Source organism: Archocentrus centrarchus, chromosome 14 (assembly GCF_007364275.1).
Source record: "Archocentrus centrarchus isolate MPI-CPG fArcCen1 chromosome 14, fArcCen1, whole genome shotgun sequence".
NCBI classification, from domain to species: domain Eukaryota; kingdom Metazoa; phylum Chordata; class Actinopteri; order Cichliformes; family Cichlidae; genus Archocentrus; species Archocentrus centrarchus.
In genome coordinates, this window is record NC_044359.1 from 1321894 (window position 1) to 1334209 (window position 12316).

At 47.4% G+C, this 12316-nt stretch overlaps 1 protein-coding gene across 1 annotated transcript; it reads left to right on the forward strand.

Moving 5' to 3' along the window:
• The first annotated feature begins 612 nt into the window (after nt 1-612).
• Nucleotides 613-3096, forward strand: LOC115791859 (hepatitis A virus cellular receptor 1 homolog). Its single transcript, XM_030746136.1, has 5 exons — nt 613-743; nt 1597-1938; nt 2179-2274; nt 2837-2892; nt 3022-3096. The coding sequence occupies exons 1-5, from the start codon at nt 710-712 to the stop codon at nt 3094-3096; spliced, it is 603 nt and encodes a 200-aa protein (XP_030601996.1). The 5' UTR covers nt 613-709.
• The last annotated feature ends 9220 nt before the right edge of the window (nt 3097-12316 follow it).

Below are 12316 nucleotides of genomic sequence, written 5' to 3' on the forward strand. Positions count from 1 at the left end.
CAGCAGCATGATGATGGTGATGTTGATGATGATGATGGTGATGATGATAGTGATGAATATTTGTATACTCTCAGATGGATGTTATGTGACCCCCGTTGAGACTCCAGGTGAGGACGGTGACACTTTTTTAAGCACAGCGGGCGGTGAGCCACGATCAAATCGAGCTGCACGCAGACGTGAGGGGCTCTGCCTGCTGTGACAGCAGCAGGGGGGTCACTGAGGGTCAGGGAGCTTCCTCCATCCTGCAGTTTGTTTGAACTCTTTCAGCATTAAACTGAACGACTTGGTTTTACCGTCAGAAACAAGCCCCGCCCACAGCATCAAAAAGGCTGCCATCATGAAGGGTTTTGATGAAGGAGTAACTAAAAAGAGAATGTGTGCTGCACTCACATACAGTCACATAAATGTCCATCTAAATCATAATATCAGTGATAATATGTGACAGAAGCAGCCTTTAGACCAAACATAGTAAAATAATGGAGCTGGTCTCTGATTGGTGCATGTCTGAATTAACATTGTGACTTCCTGTGTGATGTGTGGGTGTTTGAGTGTGCCCTCGGCCCTCCTGCGGGTGAGCGTCCCTCCTGAAAGTGGAACAGTGAGTGACTCAGTGTGTGGAGGTTTTACAGCTTCACTTCTTACAGCTGTGGTGGCGAGCAGGCTTTCAGCAGCTGCTCAGCGTGCTCTCACGGCTCAGCCGGGTTCCATCATGAAGGTCGTGCTGCTGCTCGCGCTCCTCACAGGTAACCTGCTGCTGTGGGGTCTCCCTGCAGAACTCTTTAAAGCTGATGAGCAGAAACAGAAACCTGGTCCTGATGGTCTTACTGCAGCGTTCTGGTTCTGCTGTAGGTTTACAGCTTTCATTTGCATCATTTCATTTCTTTCTAAGAGCCTCAGCTCATGTTTAGTTATTATTCAGGCTGCAGGAACATGAAGATATGATCAGTCAGGATATGTGAGCTGGTGGCAGCTGGGCTCTGCCCCCCCGGCTGCTGTGGTTTATTATTTTCAGATCTTTCTTCGTCTCGGTGGCAGAGCTCTCTGTGAGAACGAGCTGATGCTGAACGGAGAGACGTCTTTAAACGTCCTATTTTCGTCACACAGCTGCTGCATCAGAGTCGGCTGATGCAGCAGCTGTGTTATGTGTGCACGACCTGTGTGACCTCCAGCAGGTCTCTGCTGACCAGCTCAGGCCTACAGGCTAAGATCAGAGTGAGACTTCAGTTTAAAGGTAAAGTCTGACTGACCTTTGACCTGCCGGCTGTGATGCTGTCACTGTCACAGATGAGCGGAAGCTTTTAGAGTCTCGATCAGTCCGTTTGCATCGAGCTGAACTCTTCAGCCGAAGCTGCAGGAGGACTAAAGATGGAGAGTTCCTCCCAGTGATAGTGTGAGAGTCCAGCTCTGCAGGACGACTGTGTTTGTGTCAGTTATCCAATCAGCAACAGCGTCACAATAAACACGATGTCAAAGGTTACTGGAACAAGTCAAACCAGTAAGAACCAGTCAGAGATGATGAGACTGATCTGAAGCCTGAAAGCAGAGTTTGGATCAGAGTCGCTGTTCTAACAAAGTCCTGTTTTTCTCTGTTTTCAGCCTCTGAATGTGACAGCACAAAGGTCAAAGGTCAGACAGGTCAGAACGTCACTCTGTCCTGTAAATATGACAGAAAATACTACGGAGCTCTGGACGTTTGCTGGGAACGAGGAGAAATACCACGCAGTCACTGCTACAATCAGCTGATCTCCTTTGATGGAAACACAGTAAAGACCAGAGCTTCCAGCAGGTATGAGCTGCTGGGCCGACTGGAGGACGGAGACGTTTCTCTGACCATCCTGAACCTCACAGAGGGAGACGCTGGACGCTACGGCTGCAGGGTGGAGATACGCGGCTGGTTTAATGATGAGAAACATCACTTTGACCTGACCGTCGTCACAGGTGAGTCTAAAAATGTGTTTGCAGGTTTGCCAGTTTACATGATTTATTCCTGCTGAGTCAGACTGAGCAGAGCTCTGCAGCTCTGGAGGGAGACGTTCAAACACTGATGAGTTCACGTGTCTCAGAGCCTGAGACGCAGATCATTTAAAGCTGATCGAGGCCTTTGGAGCCACTGACTCAACACTGATGCTGGTTGTGTTACATGTCGTGTGTTGATGTTGTGTCAATGATCTGTTCCAGCTCCACAGATTCACACATCAGCAGCCTCACACACAGAGACGCCCTCAGAGCCGACAGCAGCCGCTCAGACCGGAGGTCCCAGAGTCACAGCTGCAGGTTTGAAACCGCAGATTCATCTGAAAATGCTGTTTATAACAGCTGACACAGCTGTCTGAGAAATAATGAAACACAGCTGCTATGAAGGGAAATTACCCACAGAGACCTGCACAGTTTCTGTATCAGGCTGTAAATATGTTGATTTAATATGGCAGTCTATGGGGACTGACTCACTGCTGCCTCTGCTGGACACCAGATGAACTGCAGCTGTGGGTGCTCGTCTCAGATCAATTTATTTCAGCAAACTTCAGTTTTCAGTTATTGGGCACAACACCTCAAACATTATAAAAAATCCAGAAATCAGATGTTGGAGAGCACGAAGGCTGATCAGGATCAAACTGATCTGTGATGCTTCCTGCGTTTAGCTGCAGAGGTTCAGTTTGTTAAACCTGACATCACTTCCTCCTTAGTCTTCATTCATAGGTGGGAAAAACTTTATTAGTCGTCACATATTTAACATCAGTCCCTGATTTTCATCAGGCTTCATGTGTTTCAGCAGGTTAAAGTTAAAGCACTATGACATCACAGCTGTGCTAAAAACACCTGCTCTCATGTCCTGCAGGTCACATGACCTCCGGAGTCAGCCGTTCCTCCTCCAGCATGATGAGCAGCAGCGAGGTGAGAAAAGGAGAAAAGCTGTCAGTTTGTCTCTGTGAGGTTTGCCTCCACCCTGCAGCTGATCAGGAACAAACATATCTAAGATGTGAGAATCATCTTAATGATGATCCTGTTTGAAGCTGTTTGTAGAAGTCTTTCCTCACAGTCAGCTCCAGCAGCAGGATCCATGTGAGCGTCCCCACTCTGACAGAGTCGTGTGAATGAACAGGATGTAGTTTCTACGTTCCTGCTCCAAACACACAGTTACTGATAAAAGAACTAAAATACCTCAAATTGTGCTCAGACAGGTGTTCTGCTTCACCTGTTCTGCTCATTCAAATGACACAGTGGGACTCCTCAGACTCATTCACACACTGTGACAGGTGGATCAATATCAGCATCATATCATCTCATCCACCATCATACAGAGGGAAAAGAACAGGAAGTGAAACAAGACACACGAGGAAACAAAGTTTCAAAGTAAAACAGGAAATAAAATAACCCATACTGGAACAAAGAGAGCCTGAGCATGAAGACAGAGACAGGAGGCAGCAGCAGAGGGATGATGTCAGACAGGTGAGCCGTCACAGGTGCAGTCTGAGCTCCTTCACATCTTAAAATGAAGCGACCTGTAGCAGCCGTACATGAACGAGTTTTCAGAGGAAATGAATATAAATATATTTTCTCAGATTTCTGAACAGTCTTTGGGACTAAATGTCATCAGATAGAAAAGTTTAAACTTTACAGAACAAACTGGTTCTTGGATGGGACTGTAATACACCACTGTGACAGGTGAGGGCACCTGTGGGGCTTTGCATCACCTCAGAACAAAGACTGATGCCGTTCTGATTGGACGACATGCTGAATTTAGAGTTTTTCATGGAATCAGAAATCTATATTTACAACAACAAGGACACGTTTCAACCCTTCACACCACAAACTGATGTAACACAACATCAGATTTTGATTCGGTGAAGCTGCTGTTCTGTGTCCCTGAGAATGAGACTCATGAGATGCTCATCATTGAAACAAGCTGAACTTTATTGATGTCTTTGAGGTTTGGTTTCTTTGGGCCCGTCCCGCCTCCTTCAGCAGAGTCTCTCTCAGGAACCCGTGGCTGTAGATAAATGTGTGCGTCCTGAATCCTGACTTTAACTTGGGCAGAGAGACGATGAGCGCTGCTGATGGAGGGTCAGTCTGTAGGCACTCAGGCTAACCTCTCAGGAACGTCTAACACCTGTGAGGTGAAGCTTTCTAACCGTCCTCCGTCTCTGTTCACAGATTCAGGCCCCCGCCGCCCTGATGACGCCGCTGATCTGCATCCTGCTGGGTCTGGTCTTCATGCTCACCCTCAGTGGACTCTTTATCGTCTGTGAGTACGAAATAAAACCCGTCTGTTCTCACATCCTCAAACCAAAGGAGGAAGTTCACCATCAACAGTTCGGCCAAAGGTTTTTCATCTGACCTCAACTAAACAGGAAGCAGCCTGACGGAGGCGCTTCAGCTAAAGCTGGTCACCACGAGGTCCTGATGAGGGTGAAAAATTAGGAGGAAGAACAGGGACGTGTGCAGGCGGTTATTTCATGTATAAAACTGTCTAAAAATTAAAAAATAAGGAGAACAAAGTTCTTTTTATTTTCACACAGTTTTAATGTTCAGGGTCTCAGTTTTAGGTCGAGTGGAGCTGATCTCAGAGCCTCAGTGTAGATGTTTCCTGTTCAGCTACACCATCACTCTCCACACTGAGGTTACTGTAACAGCAGCATCAGTGAGTCCTCAGTACTCCACTCAGACTCAGGCTGCAGCTGCTCCATTAAACTCAGTGATCCAGGTTTCAGGTACAGCTCACCTGTCGGTGTTATGATAGTGCTGATTGGCTGCAGCTCTGCCAGTCAGCACCGCCTCACTCTGTGATGGGAGTACAGGTGTGACCACGGTTACCTGAGTGGAAAGGAGGCTGCTAATGTTAGCTACAGTGATGTTAGAAGACTGTGATTCAAAGGTCTCCTGAATGAGCTCAGTGTTTTTCATGGTGAGCGTTTCTCCTCCTCCATCAGCTCAGTTTGAGTCCTTTAAACGACGAGTCCTCCATCAGCATCAGCGAGCTGTTGGCCTCCATGTTTCTCAGCACAAACCTCCGTCTGTGACGCGCTCGGTTCAAAGCGTCAGCTTCTGCAGCGTTTCTCTGATGGACGGTTCGTTCCACGCTGAGGTGGAAACCGTCGCTGGTTCCTCCTCTGAGGAGTCATAACTCGCTCCGTCAGGTCCCAGCTGGACGGACGGGGTCGCTTTGGTTTTAAAGTTCAGCATTAATGATTCGTTAATCATACTTCCTTTCAGTCACTAACAGCTGTTTGGGAGCACAGAGGAATCCTGGGACATTATTTGTTTTGTCTAAAATGTGATTTTATTTTCTTTGTGACAGAAAGATGAATTTTCCTCCTCATTCATGTGTTTCTGTGTCTCTGCAGCGAGAAGACTGAAGCAGCCCAACAAAATGTGAGTGGAACTTCCTCTTAGCGGCTTTTCTAAAAAAAGCCTCGGTCGAGGACGCCGCTGAGCCTTAAAGTTCACAGTATCTCAGCCCTTCGTCGCGCTCTTATCACCGCTCTGCCATCTTCGCACGGTTCAGCGTGGGAGAAAACCACAACCCACAGGGCCGAGTTCAGCTGAACAGCTTCAGAGCGCGCTCAAAGATGCTCGAGAAGCTGCTGATTCAGCACCAATGAAGCATCGGCGAGCGGTCAGCCTGGGAGCTTCTAGCCCGGCTGGGTTGGCCCAGATGTGGCCCACATCTGCATCTCTCAGTGAGCCTCGGCTCGGCCACAGGCCCGCCTAACACGGCCCAGATATGAGTGTGCAGAATCTGCAGGCTGCACTTTAAACAGGCTTAATCCTCTGTGCTGTTTCTGCATCCTGAACAATGACGCAGGAAGCAGGAAGTTGTGGGCTGATCGTGTTTTTGCAGCTAAAAATAAAATTCTTTAAATGAGCTGATTTACCTGTGACAGGTCCAGCTCACCTGTGCAGAGGACAGGGAGAAAAAAAACCTGAGAATAAAGATTTAATAAATTCATAGTTATCCATCTTCAGGGTCACAGGGGGTGGAGCCTATCCCAGCTGCTATAGGCTGAGAGGCCAGCCTGTCTCAGGGCTAACACAGAGACAGACCTGACCCCACTAACTGCATGTCTTTGGACTGTGGCAGGAAACCCACACAGAGAGGTCTGTGACGGGGTGGATTCGAACCCTTGCTGTGAGGCAACAGTGCTAACCACGTGCCACAGTGCTGCCCCTCATTACTGAAATACTAAATGGAAACAGGCCCAAGATAAACACCATCCATCATCTTCCACCTATCAGCTGGTATTCCAGACATCTTTTTCCCAGCAACACTCTCCAGTTCCTCCTGAGAGATCCAGAGAGCTGCATCTCCTCTGGGGTCTCCTCCCAGCTGGGCAAAGAGACCAGGAAGCATCCTAATCAGACGCTGGACCTCCTCGTCTCCTTTCCAGGACGAGGAGCAGCTCCACTCGGACCACAGCTGAAGGTAGATGGAGCTGATAAAGCTTCACCTTCACGCTCAGCCCTCTCTACACCACATCAGACCGAAACAGCGTCCACATCGCTGCAGGCGCCACGCCCTCCTCCCTCACCCGTGAGCCCGACCCTGCTGAAGTCAGAGTCTCAGTTTCCTGCAGCCCCCTTACGAGAAGCTGAGAGCGAGGAGAGGAAGCGTCTGAGGTTTCCACTCTGTCACAGCCTGAAGCAGAGGGTCACGTGACTGCGTACCCTGAACCGCAGCATCATCAGGGTCTCACGCAGGGACAGGAAGTGACCTTTAAACAGACGCCACTTTTAAAGTTTGTCATTGACTTTGGAAACTCAGGTGAGGCTGGAAGCAGAATTCAAGCAGAAGGTTCGGTCCAAACGTCCAAATATATATTTAATGTTAGAGGAGAAAAGTCAAGAATAAGAGAAATGATTCAGTTTAGAGTAAGATGTGACAGAGAAGCTGGAAACCAGGAACAATCAGTTGATCAGCTGTGAGAGTGTCTGCAATGATTTTCTGATTTCAAAAAACAACAACAAAAAACAATATTTCAACATTTTTGTTCAAATTTCTCCCAAACTCAAAGTTTTTTAATGAATCCTGAGAGCATCTCTGCAGGAACTCTAATAATAATAATAATAATAATAATAATATCATTATTATTATTATTATTAACGACTCTCGCTGTCCTGTCTCAGCCCTCAGCAGCAGCAGATGGACGGCAGCTCGACTCAGCAGGTCCAGGTCAGCTCCACCGTGGACAACGTGTACCAGATAGATGGAGACACCGACGGAGGCGGTGATGGAAGCAGTGACGAAGGCAAGGACGGAGATGTATACGAGTACTGCCCCTGAGCTCTGAGGCTCCACCCACCCACCTACCGAGCCTTGAGGTGGGACGATGACGAGCTCTTCTGGAGGTGGACAGGAAGCGGGAACGAGGAACAGTTAGAGGGCTTTGCTCTTTGCTAACCATCAGCATCCAATCAGAGAGCTGCAGGTGTGCTCCCATGTGATTAAGGCTGCTCTCAGGTGGGAGGTTCCACAGGTGGTTAACAGATTCAGAGTTAAAGTGTAAAATAAGAGCTTTTATTGTGAAAGTTTTGGTGAGGTTTCACGTGTTTGTCAGTTTTAATTTAATAAAATGTTTAAAGAACTTTTGAACGTTGCTTTGAAGTCTTCTTCTGCTCCTCTGAGACTGCAGCAGGTCTCACACCTTTACTGGCTCTTTGTTTCCACCTGGGGGTCAAAAGGCTGAACTGCAGCTGAACATACACCTGTGCTGTTAATAGAAAATAAACTATAAAGGTGCACTTTAGCAGCTTAATCACTATATCAATAATAATCTTTGTTTGTATGGAACCTCTTATATATGAGATGCAGCTCAGGTGTCTTTTTTATTGTTTTAATATAAAAAATGATATTTAGTTTGGCTGAGCCTGTTCCAGCTGCAGAGATGCAGTGAAATCCTGTAAACATGCATTAAAATAATCCACATTAGTTTCATCCACAGTAAATATGATTGCACATCAGTGACTCTGTGAAGGTGCTGCAGGTCAGTTTTTAAATTCAGCAGCTGAAATTCTGAGTTCTAGCTTGAGGTACAGAAAGTCAACATCGCTGATAAAAACACACAAACATATAAAAGATATACACAGAAAAATATAAAGACACAAAATATATAAAAGATATACACAGAAAAATATAAAAACATACAAAATATATAAAAAGGTAAAAACAGTAAGATTAGACAAACGTCAGTGCAATGTAAAATACAGTAAGCAATATGTATACATGCTTATATGTATAAATGGTGAGTGAGATAGACAGTAATAGTGGTATTAAATATGATAGGGGGTAGTAGTACTCAGTAATGACCCCACACAGAGACGAAGCTGTACAGTGAGATTGTGGTTGGTACAGATGATCTGCTGCACGTTCCTCTCTACAGTGGAGCTGAGCGTGCTCTCTGACCAGGAGATCATGGGGGGGGTTCAGAATAATCATAAATTTATTAAGTGTCCTCCTTTACATCGTCACCTCGAAACTGTTGAAGAAAGGAGTGTAAATAAGCTGCACACTAGACATACCATAAATATAACAATTTAAATAGAAATATAGCATCAACTAGCATATCACAGCAATAATCTTCACAACAAGAATCAGAATCAGAATCTTTATTGTCATTGTACACAGAAGTTGCACAACGAAATTTAAAATGCATTCCTTTCTAGGTGCCTCAGACAATAAATAATAAAATAATAAAAATATGAGTGATAAAAATGATTACTAAAATACAGTGCACAATAGTAAATTAAGACGAATCTAGCCCCAATACACACACCAACGCACGCACACAGTCAGCACTACCACCCCACATCACTGTCCAAACCACACAGAGTTCAGTTCAATGATAGCTCTGGCATAAAAGCTGTTCCTCAGTCTGTTTGTTCTGGCCTTCATTGTCCTGAAACGTCTGCCTGATGGCAGTAGCTGAAACAAGGAGTGTCCAGGGTGTGAGGGGTCCTGGAGGATGTTCTGTGCCCTCCTCTGGCAGCGGGCATTGAACAGTTCCTGGAGGGAGGGCAGGGGACAGCCTATGATCTTTTGAGCCATGTTGATGATTCGCTGGAGTGTTTTCCTGTCTGCTGCTGTGCAACTGTTGAACCACACGCACAGACAGTAGGTCAGGATGCTCTCTACACAGCAACGGTAGAAGGACACCAGCAGATTCTGGGTCAGATGGTTGCTCCTAAGAACCCTCAGGAAATGCAGTCTCTGTTGGGCCTTCCTGACAATGCTGGTCGTATTGATACTCCAGGTCAAATCATCCTGCAGATGTACTCCCAGGAACCTAAAATCTGAAACCAGCTCCACTTCATCCCCTTCGATGAACAGAGGTTGAATGACATGTGTTGTCCTCCTAAAGTCTACTACCATCTCCTTTGTCTTAGTGGTGTTCAGGATCAAGTTATTCTCACTGCACCACCTTGACAGCCGCTGCACCTCGTCCCGGTATGCTGACTCATCCCCGCCTGATATGAGACCCACCACAGTGGTGTCATCCGCAAACTTAATGATGCAGTTACTGGCATGTATGGAGGTGCAGTCATGTGTGTAGAGGGTGAAGAGTAGGGGACTCAGCACACAGCCCTGTGGAGAGCCGGTGCTGAGGCTGATGGCTGAAGAGAGGTGGGGACCTACTCTTACCCTCTGGGAACGGTCTGTCAGGAAGTCCTTGATCCAAAGACAGGTGGAGCGTGGTATCCCCAGATCTGACAGTTTAGTCACCAGTCTGCCAGGAAGGATGGTGTTAAACGCCGAGCTGAAGTCCACAAAGAGCAGCCGAGCGTAGTTCCCCCCCTGCTCCAGGTGAGAGAAGGCAGAGTGGAGGGCCGTGGCAATGGCGTCCTCTGTGGACCGGTTGGCTCTGTAGGCAAACTGGTGGGGGTCTAGTCTGGGAGAGAGACTGGAGATGACGTGAGCCCGGACAAGCTTTTCAAAGCACTTCATAACAATTGGTGTGAGTGCTACTGGCCTGTAGTCATTCAAACCTCTGATAGTGTTCTTCTTGGGGATGGGGACAATAATGGAGGACTTCAGGCAGGAAGGGACAGCAGCCTGGCTCAGGGACTGGTTAAAAATGCTGGTAAAAATACCAGCCAGCTGAGCCGCACAGACCTTCAGTATCCGTCCAGAGACACCATCGGGCCCCACAGCTTTCCTGGGGTTCACAGTTTCCAGCATACGCCTCACCTCTTGCTCTTGCAGCCTGAGGATGCTGCTGCTGCCTGCTGAGGGATGTTGGATGGCTGTCTCTGATTGCTGTACCTCAAAGCGTGCAAAGAAGCTGTTCAGCTCCTCTGCCAGATTGATGTTATGCTGATCAACTAACAGGCTGGGTTTGTAGTTCAAAATATGCCGAACCCCTTGCCACACCTGCCTGAAGTCGTGGCTCTGGAAACAGTCCTCAATCCTCCTCTTATACACAGCCTTGGCCTCCCTGATGCCCCTCTTCAGGTTGGCTCTGGCAGCGCTGTAAAGCGCCCCATCACCAGCTCTGAAGGCGATGTTCCTTTCTCTGAGTAAGCTCTGCACCTTTCCATTCATCCATGGCTTTCTATTTGGAAAAACCCGGATATTCTTGTCCACAGTTACAGTGTCGGTGCAGAACTTGATGTAGTCCAGAACAGCCGAGGTATACTGCTCCAGGTCCTGGTGCTTGAATACGTCCCAGTCAGTTGTTTCAAAGCAGTCCTGCAGCTGTTGAGAGGCACCTTCAGGCCAGGTCTGAACAGTCTTAGATGTAGAAAGAGCAGTTTTGCTGAGGGGGGTGTATGCTGGAATCATAAGCAGGGACAGATGGTCTGACTGGCCCAGATGTGGCAGTGGCACAGCCCTGAAACCCAGCTTGATGTTAGAGTAGACTTTATCCAGTGTGTTGTTCCCTCTTGTAGGGCATTTAACATGCTGATGGAACTTGGGTAGAACAGTCTTTAAATCGACATGGTTAAAGTCTCCTGCAATGATGTGTACAGCCTCAGGATATCTGCTCTGTTGACTGCAAACCGTGTCATGTAAGAGACTAACAGCCGAGTTAGCATTAGCATCAGGGGGAAGATAAACAACAGTGATCAAAACAGCTGTAAACTCACGGGGCAGATAGATGGGCCTGCATTTAACAGTCATGTACTCCAGGTCCGGAGAGCAGTGGCTGTTCACAGTCATACTGTCTGTACACCAGCTGTTGTTTACATACAAGCACACACCCCCTCCTCTGCTCTTACCGGAGGTCCGCATTCTGTCATGCCGGTGCGTTGTCCTGCCGGCTAGCTCGATGGCTGCATCAGGAATGGATGAATGAAGCCAGGTCTCAGTGAAGAGCAAAACGCAGCAGTCCTTCACGGTCCTGTTTGTAGCCACCAGCAGTCTCAACTCATCCATTTTATTCGGGAGTGATCTTACATTGGCGAGGAAAACACTGGGTAACGGAGGTCTGTGAGGCCGTTTACGTAGCCTCTCCAAAACGCCAGCTCTGCCGCCTCTTTTCTGCCTCCTTTCTCTGCGCCGTCTCCGTCTGCGACCCCCCCTCACAGGGATGATGAACCACAAAGAGCCAGGTGGTCTGGCGATGTCCACCGGGATGTTGTGAGAGTGGAGGAAGTCAGCCATAACCGCCTGCTCACTTTGTGCTCCTATATGTAGGAGTTCGTGCCGTCTGTATGTTATAATGTCCGCCCGACATAATGGTGATGTGTTGAGCCACAGTTGAAGCACACATAACAACATACACAATTTCACAGAGCACCGAAAAGGAGAGCACTGAGCCGCTGCGACTATGCTCGCCGCCATCTTGTGTTATTTCAGCACCAAGGTGAAGGTGCTGAAATAACACTGCACAGCAGACAGAAATAAGACTGCATAGCAGAGAAACAACAAAATCACATGCCGATGATTTCCTGGAAAAGAAAGTGTGTTTTGGTCTGATGTTTTGTGTCTACAGGACTCAGATGAGGCCGTTAACAGGCGACAGTGAAGGGCACAGAAGAAGGAACTGATAAGCTGCTACATGCTTACATATTTCACTAACTGTGTAACTGTGTCTAAGTCTGTATAAAAGTTGAACTAAGATAGAGAGCGGGGTCAGACTGTGTGAAGCTGCACCAACTGAATGAGGCAGCTCCAACAACTCTGAACCAGATTAATCTGTAACACTGTTTGAAATGGCTTTATTAAATTGAATAATTAGACTCCTTATTCCTGTTGGTGTCGTTCCTGTTCGATAAACAAACGCAGAAACCTAAAAGGCTCAAGCAGCACTCATGTTTTTTAAATTACTTCACTGTCCAGGAAGCAGCCGAGGACTGAGCCAGCCCTCCTAATCAGTTTGTT

What these genes read in the sequence shown, in the direction of transcription:
- LOC115791859 (XM_030746136.1), top strand. Translation starts at nt 710, where the DNA reads ATGAAGGTCGTGCTGCTGCTCGCGCTCCTCACAG. An exon ending in TGACCTGACCGTCGTCACAG is followed by an intron (nt 1,939 to 2,178) that starts GTGAGTCTAAAA and finishes GATCTGTTCCAG; the next exon opens with CTCCACAGATTCACACATCA. An exon ending in TCCCAGAGTCACAGCTGCAG is followed by an intron (nt 2,275 to 2,836) that starts GTTTGAAACCGC and finishes CATGTCCTGCAG; the next exon opens with GTCACATGACCTCCGGAGTC.